Consider the following 21166-nt stretch of genomic DNA (forward strand, 5'->3'; position numbering starts at 1 on the left):
GGATGGATGAACTGGTACGTGATTCTTCTATGAATCACAGCTATTGGTAGGGGAATCAATGTGGAAAAATTACCATAACAATACAAATTACAAGATTTACTAACATAGAAATGAAGATCGGATTAAGCAAGGTGATCCTAGCCAATGATGGAGAGGTCAAGATCAGTATTTGGGGACTTGGAAGAAGTATACATTTTTAAAGGCATTCAGAGGAATAAATAAGACATATCGCACTTAGAAACAGTGTCAGTGGCTTATATGATACTATATCCATGTATTAATATATTAATAGATTATATTAATAATTTAAACTTGAGAGTAACATAGGTGTAAATCATTGTAATGGGAAGCACAATAGTTACTGTTAGGTGTTGGTCACCTGACTGTGAAGAGTCAGTGCGGTAGACAGAGCTCTCTGTGTTCCTGCAGGAAAACCTACCTGGGGTTCACTTTCCTGAATGATTGTTTAACTCTGTGAAAGTGAAAGTGACTACAGGTAGAAATAATCCTGATGTCGGCCTGGACCAAAGAACTTTTCAGGTCTACCCGAGTCACCCTTGGAAACCTCAGGGTGCACAAACAAAACTTCTGCAGACTGGGAGTTCCCAGATAGAAGAGGAAGACAAGGTGAATAAAACCAAAAGGATTTGCACAGCTTTTTTATGGGGCCTTAACTACTTCACTTTTGGCAAATAAACTTGGGGCTTTGGAGGAAGTTGTTGATGGAACCAAAAGACAGATTAAATCCTTCTGTGGGCTGATGAGTGTTGCTGCACCACCGACAACACACATCACTTTGCGTGAGCACAGATGGTAGCTCCAAAGGGAGCCAGACATAAAGGAACTGTGGCAAAAGTCACGAGAGGGATCGGGACAGAAAGCGTGAGGGACGAAGACGAAGACACTAGCACCGTCAGAAAACTCAAAACACCAGCCTTGGAAGTAGCTTTTTACAAGAAAGTTTCCAGTTGAAACTCCTGTAACTGCCCATAATGGCCCTTTACGTCTTATTTTTTCTTTTTTAAATATTTATTTATTTAGGCTGTGCTGGGTCTTAGTTGTGGCGCACAGGATCTTTAGTTGCGGCATGCATGAGGGATCTAATTCCCCGACCAGGGACTGAACCTGGGCCCGCTGCACTGGGAGCGTGGAGTCTTACGCACTGCACCACCAGGGAAGTCTCCCTTTACGTCTTTATCTCATTTTACTGATGAAGAAACCGAGGGACAGAGTTCACACGATTAGCAGACTTTTGTCCCCCAGAGCCAGTAGATTTTGTTCTTTCCGATCACTTTAAAGGTGTTATTCTTTTAAAATTCACATAATAGCTATGGTATTCTATATGTATGTGCTTTGGAATTCCAATCTGTTCCCATGATGATTCTCTTCTTCTATATAGTGAATATTGGGTAAATTCCTCTTAAAGAAAAAGTCTGACAACAGATGAAATATTTAAGTAGCAGCACATTTCTCACATTCACTAGAAAGACAGACTTAAGAATGAGCTAATTTATGTCTTCTGAGTAAAGAAGCACCAATATTATACCTGGAAATAGGCAGTGCGCTAAAACTTTGGGGCCAGAATCAACATTTGTGATTAGATCTTTTTCAGATGAGCAAACTGACCTCAGGAGAGGTAAAGTGAGCTCACCAGAGTCTAGGTGTGAGTTACAGAGCCTGGATGAAGAAGCCCAGGTATTGGTGTAACCTCAACAAAGGTGACTGTTTCACCTTTAGGAGAAAATACAGCTCACTCTGTAAGTCACTGAACTCTAAAAATGAAGAGATTTTTTTCACAGCTATTTCTCTATATTCCAGTCGTCCAGAGCACGCCCCAAGCCTAGAGCAGATGGGTGGTCCCAGAGAAACCAGCCTAAGAGTGGTACCACGCCTCAAGAGATTAACGCGGAAAAATATATTTGATTACGGACATGCCAAGTCAGCAAGGCCTTGACCTGCCAGGAATAGGTGTGGGAGGAACTTTTATTAAATATTTATACAGCACTGATACACAATAAGTATAATTGTGCCAAACGTATAAAGTCCTGGCCCGAAGGCTTCTGCTGTCAGCTGTAAAGCTGGTTATTCCTGACATCTCTGTTGTGTTGCTTCATCAGGTAAAACAATCCATTCCATACATCAAAGAACCATCATTCGGATGAGCTATCTCGGGAATAAGACTTTATATCCGATGATTTAATACAGAAGTTGCAGATACTTGTCACCGTATTAATAATTTTAGGAAATTCACTTTGATTCTCTGACAAGCTTACAGTTATCTCTTTTTGTTGAGTCGCTTTTCCTTCTTTCTACTTAACTCTTCCACACTGTTGCACAAAACACAGTTATATTCTCTGCTACTGCAGCATGCATAATGGTACCAGCAAAAGCGAAGTGCATTAGAAAGTTTTGTTTTGTAAATCTATGTTAGCCAAAAAGAAGCTGTCAAATAATTCTAGCCAATCATGGATGCAGGAGCAAAATAAGTTAATAAAGGGTACTGACTCAAAACATTAGGCAACATGATGGACACATACAGAGCTGACATCGGTTTTAACCAGGATACAGTAAGTGGGGAAGGGAAGTGGAAAAAATGATGCAGCCTTTGATGGAAAAAGATCTTATTCAGCTCACATGAGGCTCAGAAGATGCTGCATTATACTTCTCACTTACTTAAATCTGCAAGGGATTTGAAGTAGCTAATACTATAAGCAAAAAAATCCTCTCGAAATGGGATATATTAAGGCAAGAACAAAATAACAGGAGTCCAGGTGATGAGGGATTTGGAGAGAGGAAAATAAACCACTTTCACTGGAAAACTAATACTAAGGATGACTATCAATTCTTGGGAAATAGTTTAGCTTTGTGCATGTTACTGATCGCTAAGACAGACCAGGCAGTTAATATATAGACAGATAGGAAAAGCATCCATTCATTCATTTACTCACTCATTCATTCATGCATGGAATACACAGTATCTGCCTTCAGGTGCAATGGCTGAGAATCCACCTGCCAATGCAGGGGACATGGGTTCGAGCCCTGGTCCGGGAAGATCCCACATGCCGTGAGCAACTAAGCCCATGCGCCACAACTGCTGAGCCCGTGTGCCACAACTACTGAAGCTCATGCGCCTAGAGCCTGTGCTCCACAACAAGAGAAGCCACCACAATGAGAAGCCCACACACTTCAACGAAGAGTAGCCCCTGCTCGCCACAACTAGAGAAAGCCTGCGCACAGCAACGAAGACCCAACGCAGCCAAAAATAAAATAAATAAATAAATAAAGTTATAAAAAAGAAAAAGGCTTGGAACAGAGGGGGTGGTACTAACGATACAAACAACATTAAACACCATAACAGTGTGTGAAGACGTACGAAACAAAAGGTAAGATACAACTAAACCATCTGAGGGTGGGAGTGTTAAGGGACAGTTTGAGAGATAAGGTGACATTTGAGCTCAGCCTTGAAAAAGAATATGACAGAGAAAAGCAAGGTGGGCAGATTTACAAGTAAGCCTGTGTGAAGACCCGCCCCAATGAGAGGGGAGCAGGGCCAGAGGGCTTCAGTGGTTCCATGTGGCCGGAATGTGTGCAGGAAGGTCAGGGGCAGGGACGAAGCCTTCCCTCTGAGCACGGGGCCAGCCTGGGAGGGCTCCTGGGTCTTCAAAGCCATGCTCAAGAGTGTAGGCTTGATCCTGAAAGTAAAGGGGCTAAAACACGATAGAGGCACTATCAGAAAGAAGGTGCGGGGTGTTACAGAATATCTCAATGTTTAAGAGAATTAAAGCTACCAGTGGATGAGAGAACTACTTCGGGGATGCAGTTCTAGACTCCAGAGGGGTCCTTAAAATAGTAGAGATTTTAGAGATTAGATACTGGTTTTTATCCCACTTTTCAGGGAATATTCTAGGGTGTACAGGGTGGCTAAATTACGTATCTAGGTCCACACACTGTTACTGGAAGAGGGAAGAGTATGACACAGCTCTGGGTGGGGCGTAAGCATTTTCCTGAACATCCACTGAGGGCAGAAATCATTAGATAAATGTTTCAGGGACATTAAAAAAATAGAAAATTTAGCTCTTTTAATCAAAGAGCTAAGAATTGAGGTAGAAGGATGACAGAAACTAGACAAAAGACAGTAAATGTATTAGGAAGGATAGTATAGATATATACGTATTTCTTAACACAACACAGTTGACAACTTCCTGAAAAGTGCACATTTGTGTAAAACAAATTATTTAAAATGCATTATATTATGTAAGAGAATTTATTAATTCATAGTATGGATAATTTATACACTTTATAATAACCCTCTGATCAGTTTCTGGTTTGTAATTAAATTAGCTTTTAAAAGGGACATAGCTATCTTGTAAACTGAGTGGAAAACAAAGCTAATCTCATTGAATAATGCTGCCCAAATCAATATGAAATCATCTGGGTATTAAAAATATAAAATAATGTGAACACCTGCTAACCCAAGACGGTCTTAATTCCTGATCCCTTAAGACTGTCTTCCGTTCTACATCTTTGGAAGATGGGAAGCAAAGTACCCTGGGTTGTCCCAGAGCAAGCTGTGTCCCCTGTGTAACTTAGCTACATGGGTCACTGGCCCTGTTCAAGTGAGTACAAACATGTTTGACAAGATAAATCCTATTAAGACAGGAAATATGAGTCTTATCCCCTGCTAATGAGTTTACCAAAGTTTTAACTGACAGAGCTTCTAAGCAGAGTGACCTTGGGCTTATACCATAAGATGGTAAAGCTAGGATGATAGGGAGATGTTTAACCCCAATCACAGCGGGGTCTTTGCAGGATTTTGTAGGTGCACTCTATATGTAAAGGAGGAAAAACCCTGTTACCTAGAATCCAGCTGCCTCCTACAGAGGATGACTCTTATTAGACTAGAGTTTCTCAAAGAATGAGTGGAAGATCCCTCAATCAGAATCAAATCATGACTATTAATAGTAAGTACTCCCAGGCCAACCCCAAACCAGATGAGCCAGCATCTGAATTTAATTTTAACAAAATTTGAGATGGTTCTTATGTACCCTTATGATGACCATGGGCTTAAAGGAAGTAATCTCAGATGGCCCTTTGATTTTGATGAGCACCTAGATTGGTTTTGGATGTGCTGTGATAGGCCAAAGGAAGAGTTGGGGGTAGCAGCTGGTAAGATCAGAATTGCTCTATATGACAGAGGGAGAAGAACATGAAATTCTGGGGATGATGTGGTAGAAAGGAATTTGAAAGAATCGATCACGGGCTTGTGCCCCGGTCTGAGAGGATCCCACGTGCCGCGGAGCGGCTGGGCCCGTGAGTCGTGGCCACTGAGCCTGCGCGTCCGGAGCCTGTGCTCCGCGGCGGGAGAGGCCGCAGCAGTGAGGGGCCCGCGGACCCGAAAAAAAAAAAAAAAAAAAAAAGATGTCCAGGGGTTAAGAATACTGGTAGAGTAGGCACTGAGAAATCTCAAATGTCAGGGTGGCTGAAAGGTCTTTTTAAGAACAGGGACATCTAATATTAAATCAGCGTTGTCTGTGCTGAATGAATATCTAAAACCTACATCCTCTTTGTCTCTCTGGACAGCCACAGAATCTGCTATACACACAGGCTTTTATGGTTGAGTTTTTGTTTGTGGAAATCAAGGAAAGAGGATGAACTTCCCTTCTGAATTCACACAGCATAAGAAGATAATGGGAAAATCCATAAACGGCAAAAGAGAACAAACAAAACATTTGCAGAATTTACAGGGTGTTTACTTATGCTTCTTTGGATTCAGGCTGACGAAGGCCTTATCTTGACATCAATTTCTACAATCACTGAAGTAGAAGAAAGGGGATATGGTGTCTCAGATATGGTGCTTAAAATTTCCACCCAATCATGACACACTGAATTGTGACTCTCAAAATTCCCTGGCCACAAAATGTCAAATGGTTATACTAAATTCTAGGGGAAAGGAAGTAAAATCCTGTCATATGCCTAGAAAGAGATAAAAACTGGAAATATTTGAAAAAAAAATTAGCAGAAGAAGGAACTTAAGCAGAAGGACAGTGTCTCTGAAGTTATAGAGATCTGGGGGCTGGGCCTGGGACTTTCTGTAGGTATTGGCATGGAAGCTTGATCAATCTTTACTTAAATTTTAAGAGCAAATTGCTCCCAGCTGACTTTTAGGTTATGTGAGGTTATATGATCTTCTCCTTCTATTACTTTAAAACAGAAAAAAAAAAAAAAATCTTCTGTATTTTCAAACCCTAGTGCTTAGAAGAAATAAGCTTTAAAAAAAAAACCTTTTTTTGCTTTATTTTGAGCTCTTGTAGAATCCTTTTCCCAAAGTAATGATTATTTATTACATACCCCTTCAGAGGTATAGAACCTGCGGTTAGATAATTTTTTAAACTGAGGACCACACAAAACAACAGGGTGACCTATTTTTCAAAGATTAAATTGAGCCCTGACAACCTTAAAAAGTAATACATTTCCCTCAACTGAGCAAAGTATTTACTTTTCAATGATAGACGCAGGCACACAGCTGCTCCACAAGCGCAGTCAGGCTAAGTCTACTGTCTACCTTCGATGCCCCTTTAATCAGGGGCCTTATTAACTGATTTTTAATTAAGGATTTGGTTATACCCTGTGTGGAAAAAAAAGACATATACATTTTTTGTTCAATCACTAAGATACAGGGTTTTAAAGCTGCTTTGGGTTATAACTTTTTGAACATGAGAATGGAATAAACCTCAGAGAATATTTGGTGAAGGAGAACTTGAAACTGAAAAGTTGTGAAATCTTATCTTGTCTCAAATTTGCCCTCTTAACATTGAACAGATTATTTCCATATGCATTAGCTTCCCCACTGTGACACGGGAATGGTGATCTTAGTCTGTGAGAACAATGACAATTTAGTAGACCTTTTCACCGTTCAAGAGGAAAATATTCCTACAGCTTTCCCCCCACAAAAGAAATGTTTATATAGGGTCTAGGTTTTCCCCTGGATCACATCTCTGAGGACAATCATGTTTCCTGTACATTTCCTTGAACAAAAGTTTCCCAAAACTAAAATTCCCCCTCTCTCGCTTGATTCCTTTCATCAAAGAAACAGACTTTTCATCTCTTAAGGACAGAATGAAAAATAAAGCCAGCTGAGATCTTGATGCCGTGCACTGGGCCAGGCTCACCCTTCAGCTGGGTGTGTCACCACCTGTGACTGACATGTACCTTTCAAAGCTTCAACCTCCCCCTGCCCTGCCTCTCCACTGCAGTGTCCTGTGCAGAAGGGTGGGTGTGTGGAGGCTGAATACACACAGGCTGGTGCGTGGATTGCTTGCCTCTGGGACCCACAAGGAAAGCTGTGGGCATCATTTTCTCCTCACTTTCTTGTTCACAAAAAATGACCCCAGAGGTTCTTAAACTAGGTTTTGGTGATGATCTCGTGAAGATTATGCTGGGAAGCAGGAGACCCTCAATGTAAGCAGTCTGTGTAGGTCTGTATTTCTTCATCTGTAAAATGAGTGCATTGAATTAGATGCTCTCTAAGATTTCTTTCAGATCCGTAATTCAATGATGCTCTGATTTTCCACTGTGCTCCCTGCCAAGTGCTTGTCTAAGTTCTTCAACAACACAACCACCAAGCACTTTTTGCAGTTTGAGCTCTGAAAAAACAGTAAATCCCAGGACTCAAAGACGTATCTATAAGATGAATAATTAGCAAGGAATTAAGAATTCAACTTTTGGAGAAACATCATAAGTCTTCTAAGATGCCCTCTCATTGAATAAAACAATAGCAATGATGACCAAAAAGCTGAATTAGCTCATTAATGCCCAGAATTGGCAAGATCGAAGCTTGAAGAATCCCCACGACTTTAAAATGGGTGTCCTTCCAATTTTCTCAATGATGAAATTAAAATATTTTGAAAGTGAGGTATACTTCTCATCTAATCATATTCCTTAAAAACTGATTGGAGAAATATTGCCACTTGGGATGAAATTCATGACATTTTATAACTTTTAAAACTTAAAGTCCTAAACTATGGAATAGTTCATTATGCTGCTTTTAAACAGACGTTATGAGCCATTCCATTTAGCAATGAGTAGCATACAGCAATGTGGGATGTTAAGATGATAACTGTACTGTACAGTAAGCAAGATCCCAGGCTTGTAAACGCTCTGGTCCAGAGCAGGGACAGAATTCCAGACGGCTGATTAATCTGTATTTTGTGCACAACAATTACATATTAATCGATTTTACAGTGTTAATCTCAAATGTCCACACTTTAAAGAAGCAGAACCACATATGTACCCCTCTACTATAGCCCCTGAAAGAGTGTGGTGGATTTTTGAGTAAATTTTTCATCAACTTCTACGCACTGTCTTTTCCAACTTAATGAAAGCAACGTGCAATGCTGGACTTCTGTCTGAACATCAACAGCTCATATGTTGGTCATGTCTATCTCTGCTGCGCAAATACAACTGAGCTAGATTCTAACACTGTTTTAAAGCAATAATGTGCAGGCTGAGCTGGGGAGCCTTTCAAGGAGGAGTGTGACAATGAGAAGCCAATGGACTCTTCCCGGCTGGCTCTGTCTCCCTCCCACTGCTTCAATTTCCAATAAGTCAATCCCCCGAGGCAGTGGTTGGATAGAGATATAGAATCCGTTGTTGTCTCGGGGAGAGGATGGAACAGAACCTTTCCACTCTTTCTATCTCACTCTATCCAGTCTTGTGTTCACTCATCATTATTTTCAAGGTCGGGAAACTTTAAAAGAGCCATTTAAAGAGAGAACCATTACTTATCAAATAAACAAGGATTACACTCCTGCCACCACCCTCCCTCTTCACCGTCTCGGTGACATTCAGGGAGCGTCCCCATTCCACAGACGCAAGCACCAAACACAGTTTCATTTCTGCAAGTCATTTTGCCCCGTCCATAGCAGTAAAATGTTCAAAATAAAAACCACCCCGCAAATCTCCTGCTGTGGGGGACAGATGTAACATTATTTTCTTTTTGCTTGCTTTTTTTTTCTTAAATTCCCTCTTCTGAGCATGTTAGATAAATGCCTTCTGGGCTTCCTCTGTACCCCCTTACGCCCAACCAGCACCCCATTGATGGAGATTTTGCATTTTCATTTCAGTTTGTCCATGAAGGATATGATTCCAGACCACTTCTCTGCCTCCTGCCCAACCATGTTTGTGCTTGTGGGAGTGTTTGGTGTGGAAATCAGAAGCTGATTTACCACCAATAAAATGGCTTCTATCATTATCAACATTCGTCAAGCATGGTTAAGCACACAGACTTTAGTCACCTACTTTTTTGCTGAGGGACTGAATAGCATGGGTATATTTGAAACAGCAAAGCCCTTTCTAATTCAGCAGAAATTAAGACAAAGTACAAGGTCACAACGTCGGGATGTTTACAGTCTTCCAAAACTGCATTGCCTTTTGTTTAAATAATTATGTAGTAATTTGTGGCATCTTTATTAAAAGTAATTACATTTTGGCAATATTTCTTTTGAGAAGTTGCCCAACTGCTATTTATTTTGGATGGATGTGATTCAATAACAAAAGAAAATAAGTCGCTATAGTTTATTTCCGAATAATGCAATTTCTGTGCAGCACTAAGTATCGTGCGTGATATTCATCAACTTTCATTCACTGAACATTTCTATATTTTCTTATATTAGTTGTTTGTTGTATTAAGAGTTTTTCTTATCTTACGGACTCAAATATTTCTCATTCATCCAATTGGCTTAGTCAATTCAGGCTGCTATAACCAATTAATATAGACCGGGTGGCTTTGACAACAAGCATTTACATCTCACAGTTCTGGAGGCTGGGAAGTCCACGATCAAGGTGCTGGCTGATTTGGTGTCTAGTGAGAACCCTCTTCCTGACTTCTCGCTGTGTCCTCATATGGCAGACAGAGAGAGAGAAATCGAGAGAGATCATCTCTCTCCTGTCTTTTTTTCACAAGGGTACTAATCCCATTAATGAGGGCTCCATCCACATGACCTAACTGCCTCCCAAAGGCCCCATCTCCAAATGCCATCCCACTGGGGATCATTCAACAAATGGATTCTGGGGTGGGGGGGACACAAACATTCAGCACATCGTTAACATTTTAACAGTTGATCAAGAGGTGGCAGAAACAGTTCTCGTGTTTTACCCTCTGCTGTGAGCAAGGGTTACAACAAAGACCTAGATGGGTAGTGTGTAAGATTATGAGACAGAACCAGGAGGAGGCCTGTATATAATGGAACTCAAATCCAGGCACTATTAGGAGAGAAAATACAGGTTCTCTTCCTGCCCAAGAACACACTGACCTTTGAGGGTGGTGATGGCTGGGTGTGTGGGAGAGGGGACTGAATGACAAGAGGCAGGGCCGGGGGCCTGCCATGAATAGATGCCTACTGCTTCCTACATGTGAACCGGGGATCGTTTAAGAATGACTTTGATCTTTGAGGATCTTTTCCACTTCCTTTAAGTCTGCAGTTCTCAACTAGGGGATGGGACAAACGTCCCATGTACCTGGGGATAATTTTCACAAAGCGGTTAGAAGCCCAGTCCCAGCCTAGACTTCCTCAATCAAATCTCCAGGGCTGGTGCCTGTGGATTCTGAAAAAACTTCCCCAGTAATTTGCATTTGTGCAGTTAATTGAAAATGAATGCCTTAAGTTGCTCAGTTGATATTCCCTTAGTTGTATAAGCATTTGAAAATCTCAGAAGACTGGAAACCCTTCCTGAGCTGGGCCCCGGGGAGGAACACTCGACTTATAACTCTTTCTCACTGACTTTTGTTTTTGTTTTTGGCGTCCAGGAGGCTTGATCTTTATTTTGTTTCCAGCCCAGATGAGGGAGGTCAGCGGGAGTGTGGCCTGAAGGGGAGCACGAGATGCCAGCAGTGCCCCAGGCTCTGCCTGCCCTGCCCAGGGGCCCAGAGCTTAGGGAGGGGCGTGGCTTTCTTCCACCTGTCCTTCCCGGAGCTGGATCTGAACTCAGGGCTGTCACCAGGCCCTGGTGTTCTTTCCTCATTGTGCTCAGGTTCCTCAGCTGAAAAAACTCAAGTCCAGGAGACTGATCAGGCCAGAAGTGTTTTAGAGGGTGCAGAAGAGTCACAATTTACAAAAGGTAAACAATCTCCCAGCAAAGATACCCTGATGCAGAGAACAATTAAGATCCCCTGGGACTTTCCTGTAGGGAGATGTTTCACTGCCAATTAGGGTTTCTGTGCCAGATGACACGGTGTCAGTATTGCCATTAGCTGGTGCAACACAGAGCTTAAACACTTGTGCCAGAGAAGCATGAACACCCAAATTAGTGCACCCTGCTCTCCTAGTAAAAAATTAGAAAGGAGAACAAATTGCTGTGTATCAGTGTGTTAACCATCAACCTGTCCTCCGCAGCATTTTGCATCTAGTAGTCGTTCAGCAAGATAGCTTAGATTTTTGTTGAATAGATGTTGTAGTCTTTCCCATATGCATATCTTCCATTTATCCTTGGGCACTATTTTGATACTTAAAATTAAAGAATGTTTCTTTGAATTGAATCTTTCTGGCCCATAATTACTCCAAAACGCCACCAGTATTTATTATCCATCAAGATGACTTAGTCTTTCTTAAGTATCAGGGTGGGAGAGAAGAGCATGATTTGATAGCTGAGGGAGCACCGTGGAGAAATCTGATCTACTGACAAAAGTACATACCACCTTTGTGGTTCCTCCATCTCTGTGCTCTGAACTCCCAGGATGTTCAAAGGTAAATCTGACAATCTATTGTTCGGCACAAAAAAATTAACTCATGCCCCACTTAGGATGGAAAGGTTTGGAAGTCGTAACCTAAAACACTCTGACCATCTTGTAATGAAAGTTTTTCCAGGCATGTCACCCAAAAATGACTACCTGTTTAAGCTCCTAGATTTTAAAGAAATGCTGGAGATATTCTAATTAAACTTTGAAGGTAAACATTCTGTACAGAGTCCCAAAGTATCTGAAGCAAAAGAATGTTGGGGTATGGTCATTTCTCTGCATAACTGAGTGACTGGATGGCCATACCCCCTGCTAAATATTTGTTAAAAGTACATTATTTATGAAAACAATTAAAATGCTTAAAATTATCACTGAACTATCTTGAGTAAATATAAAGTTACGTGGATGTAAAAACACAATCTTTTCATAGTCTAGATGTCACTACTAGACCTTAGAGTGTTAGATTTAAGAATGGGAAGAAAAGTGTGTGGGAGCTCTCAAATCTGAAAAGTTATACATTTGCTATAGATCAGCAAACGGAAACGAACTGCTTTTAGAACAGGAGCATTTAAGCCACTTCTCAATATACTTATATCGTAAGTCCTGTATTCAGAACCGTATATTTGTATTTATTTATTTTTTTATGACAAGGAGGAAAAGCCTGAAGTCAAGCCGTAAATCTAATGCCTTCTGCTTATTCTGTGTCCCTGAATAAAGGTAAAACATATTTCCCTTTGGTTATCACACATGTGACTAGTATTAGCATTTTTGTTTTTCTTAAAAGTAACTGGTTTACCACTAATATCCTCATTAAGTTTTTGGTTTTGTTTCTTTTTAGAAAAAAAACAAAGCAAAACAAGAACAGAAATTTCACCTCCCTGAATAAACGTATCCATAAAACAAATACGATTATTTAAGGAAACAGGATACCTCAGTCTTTGTTGCATTAGTATTTTTGAGTAAGAAATGCTATAAATATTTTAAATATTTTAAATCAAAATGTCAAACGTTGATTTTCAAAACTTTTGGAAGTCTAAATACTCCTAATATTTAAAAAGATTCATTTCAAGTGGTGAGTTCATTTTTAATCTTACATATAAGCTATACATCATATGTAATTGTGAATGAACGACCATCCTATTCCAACTTTTAGTTCAAAGAAAAGCCTAAGCTGGGACTTCCCTGGTGGTCCAGTCGTTAGGGCTCTGTGCTTCCACTACAGGGAGCACAGGTTTGACCCCTGGTTGGGGAACTAAGATCCCACATGCCACGAGGTGCAACCGAAAAAAAAAAAAAAGAAAAAAAAAAAAGCCTAAGTTGAATTTCCCAAAGCAAGGTGTTAGACAAAGTTAGGCAAAATCATTGAACACAAGGCCACAAGTAAGTTTTGAAATCACAGATAGTGTTGTTTCTAATACAGAACAATTTTCAGAGGCCTGACATGACAATACTCTCAAGTTTAATGAGGTCATGTTGAGAAAATATATGGCTATTTTTATTAAGAAGAGCTTCCATGTTACCCTCTTTTCATGGAAAATTAATAGGTCTTTTAGTGGTGTCTCATTATATAGAATTTACCTTAGCAGGGCTTCCCTGGCGGCGCAGTGGTTGAGAGTCTGCCTGCCGATGCAGGGGACACCGGTTCGTGCCCCGGTCCGGGAAGATTCCACATGCCGCGGAGCGGCTGGGCCCGTGGGCCATGGCCGCTGAGCCTATGCGTCCGGAGCCTGTGCTCCGCGACGGGAGAGGCCACAACAGTGAGAGGCCCGCATACCGCAAAAAAAAAAAAAAAAAAAGTAATAATAATAATAATTTACCTTAGCAGAGGGTTTGATTGACGACTTAGGATAACTTTCCATCCATGAAGATTTGCAAAAGTGTTCCAATTACACTTACCACCCACCCATGTAAAGTACAAATTATGTGAAACAAAACCTTTGATATCAACAAAGAATAAGCGAACACAGTCAATTCCAGCTGTGTATCATTTCATCCTCACGGACTATCTCATTTGCATTTCAGGTAACCCTGTGACACTGGTGTTTTCGCTCCCATTTCACAGATGAAGAAATAAACAGGTTCCCAGGGATCAGGTGACTCGTCCATTACACGTTTAGTAAGATGGGGGATCAGAACGTGAACCCAGTTGTGAGGTAGATACTTCCTTGGTGAAATCCTTTGTCTTGAAATCCTTTCACGAGAGGACAAGTTCAGACTCGTGCCTTTGAGGCTCCCTTGTCTTAGGCCCTGAGCACAGCCACCTCTGGAAGCAGCCGTGGTAGGAAGTCGCACCACCAGATGGACGGGGGTGCGGCTCCGGAGAGGCCATGACATGGTGCTTCTCACGTGCCGCCACCCTGCCTGCACACCTCACCACCTCCAGGGCACCTCCCACATCAAAGACACCCAGGTGTACGAAACATGGGTCCTGTCATCACCAAGAGGAGCCACTGAATCCAACTGCACACACTCCCAGGAAGCACTGTTTACGGTGCGACCTTAAGGAGGTCCTCCCCCGTCCTCCTTGTCCCTGAAAGGCCCTGCTGAAACGTCATCAAATCACTACTCAGCAGGGATTCTGAGTGACAGAATTCCTTTTTTTTTTTTTTTTATTCTTTACAGATTTTTTGGGGGGGTGATGTGGACCATTTTTAAAGTCTTTATTGAATCTGTTACCATATGGCTTCTGTTTCATGTTCTGGTTTTTGGCCGCGAGGCATGTGGGATCTTAGTTCCCCGACCGGGGATCGAACCCGCACCCCCTGCATTGGAAGGCGAAGCCAGGAAAGTCCGCAGAGTGACAGAATTCTAACATCGAGCACACAACTGGAGGAGGCGGGCTTAATTACAGAGTGTCTTTCCCTGTGCCTGGGATAAGCAGGCGCCCAGGAGGGAGCCCGAACCCAACTGCCCAGCTGCACTGTATCCTTCTGGCCACCCTCAGGGAGGCTGGAACCATCTAGCTGCCAGTGTTCTTACTACTTCCCTGTGTTTCCAATAAAATCCTACATACAGCAAGAAAAAAAAAAAAAGGAGTTTTACTTTAGAAAATGTTCAAAATCTGTTTTTTTATTAAAATGATTTTAAATAATTTTTTTTAGATTGTTTAGGATTTTTTAAAAAAAAATCCCTTTGGAACAGAACCAACTTAAAAAGGAGAATGGAGGTTAGCTTACGTGCTGGCCTATCTGCCATGTGAGTCCTGACCAGAGGGCCCTCCTCCTCGAGGTCCCACACTCATCCTCTGACTAAGCAACAAGGAAGTGCGTGGAACTGCCTGTTTCCTCCAAGCAGATGGCTCCTCGCTTTTCAAACAGATGATTGTAAAATCAGTAGGATATTTTAAGAATGAGCTGATCAGACACACCAACTTGCTTGCTTACGAGTGCTGAGTGAACAACCCATGACACCTGGCACCTGAGCCCCACTTTCTTCTAGGTGCAGGATGAGATGCTCATTTCAATCTGACGTGCCTATGGATGTGGTATGTGTAAGGACCACATCTCTCTCCTCCTTTGCTTTCTTTCACGGAGCTCAGCCCTCTGCTCTGGAGCTGCTGGAGTTCTTTCAGGAGGACAAGGAAGCAAGGTTAGCTGCCCGCTAGAGACCTACCTACACTCTTAATGCCTGGTCTGGTGAAGCCGAGATGGAAGAACTTCAACTGAGCAACTCAAACTAGTTCTACTGTTGAGGCTTCTTCAAGGGAAGAAAAACAGTTAGTTTTTGATGTTTTTGTAAAAATCATAAAAATATGATTTTTAAATGTATTGGTTTTGATTTTTAAGATTCACTGCTGTGAGTATGGTACCCCCTTCACCCCTTTTCTCAAGAGGTATTTGTCGGGTTGCACAATATGCAAGGCATCCTGCTAGGAAAATTCTTTCCCATCAGCCACATAAGAAACTGTCTTATTTTCTGCTCTCTTCCCAAGGTCTAGAATGATCCTGGCATATAGCAGAATCCTAACACATGTTTTAACAAATGAATTACACACTGAGACAAGGGGTACCTGCATTTCCCCCACCAGGAGTTCCTATATGGTGATGAAAATCAGTATAAAGACCTTCCCTTTTGATAGTCTCTACTGCCAACTAGTTCTTTCCTGGAGCTAGAATCAGATAGGCCCCACAGGATGGACACAGCCTCACAGCAAATTAGTTAATTTACCACCAGATGTTAACTGACCACCTACTATGTGCAATTCCCTCTCGGATACAATTGGGCCATATAAGATACTGCCCCTGTTTTCAAAGAATTTCTATACAAATAGAAACTTAGTTGCCACAAAGTGACCACCGAACCCACTCACAACCTAAGACAATTGAACACGATCCCAGGAAGAAAGGGAAGGACTCTTTGTGCAGTACTGAGGCCAAGGAGGTGAGTGGTAGGCATGAAAGGAGAACTCAAAGAGATGGGAAGACTGCGTGATTACAGAAGACAGAAGTCTTGAATTAGGTCTCGGAGCCCAGGTGGAGAATGGAAGAAAGGGCATAACAGGAACACAGGTGTGTGTGTGTGCACCTGTGTGTGCGTTGGGAGGTGAGGGAGGATGCGAAAGTGGAAGAAAGCAGAGCATACAAGGCATGCCAAGGGTTCATTCTGTCCATCACGATTTGAGTCAACTGAATAAATATTTATTAGTTCATGCTATGTGCCAAGCATTGTGATAGGTACAAGGGACACAATGGTTAACAAGACTAATATGGTCCCTGGCTCACTGGCCAGTGGAAGATACAGACAAGTAAACAGATAATTACAATACAATGTGATACGTGCTGTGATAGGGAAAAGTCCAGGTGTTATGAGAAGGACGGAGAATGGACCCCACCCAGATGGGAGGGTCAGGAAAGCTTCCTAGACGTTCCCTACAAGGGCTGTCAAGCTGACACCTGAAGCCAAGGTAGGAATTAGTTGGGTGAAACTACGCAGGTAGGTTATATAGCACCTACCCTAGAAGAGCAAGCATTATGGACCACGGGGATCTAAAGTTGGCTGAGTTTGCAGGACTGCAAGGGGAGGAGAGCAAAGAGATGGGCCGGGGACAGAAGCAGCGGCCAGGTAGGCAGTCTCGTGTACTTCACTTTAAGGAGTCTGGACTTTATCTGAAGAGCGAGGGTAGCCACCGAAGAATTGTAAGGGAATGACCCAAACATATTTGCATTTTGGGTAGATAACTATCTGCAGTGTGAGACGGCCCTTAGAGGAGAAACGGGAGATAAGAACACAAGAGTACCATGTAGCTCGGTTCTTCAAGGTCCACCCTAGACCAGCGCAAGAACTACATGAATATTTCATGAGTGAATGAATGAGCTGATCAACCCACCATTCAATCATTCAGTGCAGGACTGAAAACAGGAGACTTGAGAGAGAGGATAAAGTTGACTGTGTGTATGTAAGGGTCAGAGTGAATGCACATCGGAACGCTGACATGTCTTCAATCTTCCATCTCATCAGACAAATGAGAACAACAGTTGACAACGCAGCACAGGGTAACAGAGGGAAACAGCTTCAACACTGGAGTTAAAAGACCCATGTCTGACCCGTAGTTTTGCCAGTTATTAATTTTGAGTTGCGTCTTAATTTCTCTGACGCTCAGGTCCCACATTATATCCACTCTTTATGTGTAACCACACAGCATATAACATAGGAATGGTTATCACAACCTATGTACATTTCTGTTTTCAGCTGATGTTTAGGAGCTGTGGTGGGATTTGCAGCCTGGTGGCATTTCTAAGTCAACCACTGTAAAAAGAAGTTAGTGAGACCTACATGACAATGAAGTTGTGGTTCATGTGAAAGGGAATTTAGAAAAAAAAGTAGCCACTATTGTTCAAACTTTGGGCAGACAACTCTCTACCTTGTCAACTGGAGACCCTAGCAGATAGGGAGGATGTTAAGAGTCCATCTCCTGTTGCTGTCCCCAAGAAGGGGAATGGCAGCAGAAATAGGCAGAAAAAATAATGTACCTGAAGGCCACAGGGGTCGGTGAGGTGGCTTGGAGTACCATTTAGGGACACAGTCTAGACAAGAATCCATTGAGCTCCCACCTCCATATAAAGACTCAGCTGTGGGACTTCCCTGGTGGCGCAGTGGATAAAACTCTGCGCTCCCAATGCAGGCGGCCCAGGTTCGATCCCTGGTCTGGGAACTAGATCCCACGTGCATGCCGCAACTAAGAGCTCTCATGCCGCAACTAAGAAGCTGGCAAGCTGCAACTAAGGAGCCAGCTGCCACAACTAAGACCCAGCACAACCAAATAAATAGATAAATATTTTTTAAAAAAACTCAACTGTTAGGGGGGTTCATTTCATTTTCATGATGAAGTAAAGCTTGAATGAATTATTCCTGTTTATTTTCTATCATCACAGAGTTAGCCCTCAGCAGCTGTGTCTAATCTATCCTCCTTAAAGACTCCAATCAATCAATCACAAACAAAAAGGCCACTTTCAGTTTCTCCAGGAGATTCCAATGCAAACGGTAGTGAAATAAGTTGACTAAATAATTCATCCTCTCCAGTGACCACACACCCACCAGTGACACCTCCGTGAGAGTTCACAATCACAGGCGTCTTCTACAAGCTTACACACCTCTAATACCAGGCATGGACATCTAAAGCTGCCATCAGAGTCTCTTTATCAAGATTGAAATCCCTGAGTCTTCTGTGCTCCAATACATTTCACCATCCACATTGTTTAATTGAGCCCTTTACTACAAATGTTTCAGGCTCTGATGCAAGACAGGAATTTGAAGCATGCATTCGAGTATTTAATGGTGTTAATTTCTGGGGCACACAAATATCAGCTTCACTCAACAATCCCATAATCTTGCAAAATAAAGAAAACACACCAGAGAATGAAATGCAGCATGGCATTCTCCAGGACTGCAAGCAAAGCGGTTCCCTGATCCTGCTGCCTGAGAATAAAACAGCCGCCTATTTCCAGACCCTTAAAGATATGAAAATAAAGAAAGAAAAGAAAAGAAAAAAAGATGGGGGTGCTTTCAGATGAAAGAATCATTCTATATTTTATACTCAAACATGTCCCGAGTTCGTTTTAAATGTAACACATCTGATCATTACAAACGAAATACAGTCCTTGTTGCTTTTGGTGTGTTTTTTTTAACTGGCAGGCATCCACAGAAACAAATCCTACCTGGAAATATGGATGGTCTCTTTTTCGGGCGCCTCAGGTGAACGGGTTCCAAGTTTTTAATGTTTCTCTGAAGTCTTCCTTTAATGTCATTTCCTATGAGTAGTTCAGGCGGCAGGCTACTCCGTCTCGATGATTTACAATCATTCTGAGATGAATTTAGTTTGTTCTTCGTCCTGGAATATAAATTGCCGTCATCAACTGCCATGGTAGGAAATACATTAGATTTTCTTCACAAAATCTGAAAAGCCAAGCCCAGCCTCAGCCATCTGCGTCTCCACCCCAGATTCAGATGTTCTCATGCTTTACCCCGCACTTGTCTGGGAAGCTTAGCAAGTTGATGGGCGTGGACTGGAACAGGTGTAGAATTACGAAGGAGCCCCTCCTATCCACCGCTAATAGCACCAGGGAGGAGAGATCCAAAATATCATTAGGTTCAGAAGACTGAGGAAGTTGAACAGATGTGGCACACGGGTAATAAAAGTGATGGTTACTGTGTGAAATTTCTGTTTTATTAGTGCGATGCCATAGAGCAAACACAACTTGCTCTTAAGAATGAATACCTATGCAAATCGCAAGCCTAATTATTATTACTTCCCAAACTATTCAAGATTTTTTACAAGCTTTTGGGAAACATTTTACATTTCCTCCTACCTTTCTGTTTCAAACTACACACGCAGAACAAACATCTGTCTTTATTAAATTCCTTATCTGGCAGGCAGCCGACTGGAAGTTGGCTGGACGAAGGAGATGAGAGATGGCTGCGGAGATGAGGAAAGAACCCGTGGTGGGCGTGTACCGAGCAGCAGTGCCGGGAACCCTGCGCCGCTTCCTACCCACCCCTTCCATCCTGCGCTCTACCTGGCAAACGGCTTCTTGAAAAGGTCAGCTGTCTGGCGGCGAAGTCAGAGGTCTAGCAAATGAGCTGTGACCTATCAGTGATGGCAGCCTCCACTCAGCAAATGGAAAGGAAACTCTGTGACCTTTGCGGGGATTCTGCCTTGCAACTTGAAACTAACACCTTGAAACTAACGTGGTCAACTGGTTTGGTGGTCTGAGAAAAAGCAGCATTGACTAGATTCCTGCTTGACCTGTCCCATACTTTCTTTCTTTCGCTTCCGGAGTTTGCATTTTGTGTCCTTTGCTCCCTTCCCCCTTGCTCTATTTATGTGGAAATGTTCTGCCCTTTTTTCTTTCATTGACTGTGCAGAAGTCATAACTCAATCATTTATTCCCTCATGTCCCAGGGCTGGGTCTCCTCTCCCCCACCCCCTCCTCTGTCTCTCTCTGTCTCACACACACACACACACACACACACACACACACACACCCTCTTATGTTCTGTCTGGTTGCAGTGTGAGTCAGAAGATAAAGAAGATAAAATCTGCCTTTTCTCTTCCCAGCGCCTGGAAGCAGTAGATACATACCATCATAAAAGATTTAGGGGTTGTTTCAGAAATCACTGTTTACTTAGGTTTCCTGGCTGCCAAGTAGGTTGTATTACTTGGTAGAATTTAGGAGCTGGGTCTTTTCACCTAACTGAGGATACACTTCAACACAAGTATAAGTTTCATTCTCTTTGCTCCTTTTAGCAAATAGGTCTTCAAACTACAACAGATTTTCTGAAGAGAAAAGTATTTTTTTAACAAATGTGTCCAGATTAGGGTTGCATTATAACCCATAAATTATCATTATAAACCAGCAAACTATTTACATATTAGATTATTAAATTATTTTACTAATCCTGAGAAACATCTACACCATTTCCCTTGCAGGACTTAAAACTATTTTGTCAAGTTGGAACGTATCACGAACTTCAAAACAGTGAGTGGCTTGTACAAAACTATTTTGAAAAGCCCATGAGACTTCTTCAATCTCCCTTAGCTTAATGAAAATACATTTTTTTCTAGTAAAGAAATAAAAAGTAAAGCATTACTTGAAGTTTGAGATAACGATTTAATAGGAGAAAGAAAACATTTCCATAATGTAAATCTCAGGAACGGTGTTTAAGTTTTGAATACCTAACAAGGTAGAGCCCTAGGGTACAAAATACTGGATGCCAACAGGGAGAAATCTACCAAAAGACAAGCTGAAAGTCGAGCTATTTAGTGACTTTCTTTCCCAATTCACGGTATCCTCACGGGGCTAAATAAGAGTGTGTATGAGATGAAATGGAGTCTTAGAGGAAAGGTGTTATTATCACACAGAGTGTGGAACAGGTACGGCTGCACCTTGGAAAGGCTGGCTGCAAACACAGGGTTAAGAGTGTATGCACCTGGAAGGC

At 42.0% G+C, this 21166-nt stretch overlaps 1 protein-coding gene across 3 annotated transcripts in view; it reads right to left on the bottom strand.

The window, feature by feature from the left end:
• Positions 1-21166, bottom strand: part of FRY (FRY microtubule binding protein) — a 425952-nt gene that overhangs the window by 309340 nt on the left and 95446 nt on the right. The window contains exon 2 of one of the 3 annotated variants that reach the window (XM_027116557.1): positions 18886-19058. Coding sequence is in view for 2 of the 3 variants with exons in the window: in XM_027116555.1 (XP_026972356.1) it covers positions 18886-19090 (205 nt within the window). In the remaining variant the exon portion in view is untranslated. Of the gene's footprint in view, positions 1-18885; positions 19187-21166 lie in introns of those variants that run through there. The other 2 variants (XM_027116555.1, XM_027116559.1) reach the window with 2 other exon arrangements.

This window comes from Aethalodelphis obliquidens, unplaced genomic scaffold (genome assembly GCF_003676395.1).
Source record: "Aethalodelphis obliquidens isolate GAN/ISIS:26980383/991018 unplaced genomic scaffold, ASM367639v1 scaffold16, whole genome shotgun sequence".
Taxonomy (NCBI): Eukaryota; Metazoa; Chordata; class Mammalia; order Artiodactyla; family Delphinidae; genus Aethalodelphis; species Aethalodelphis obliquidens.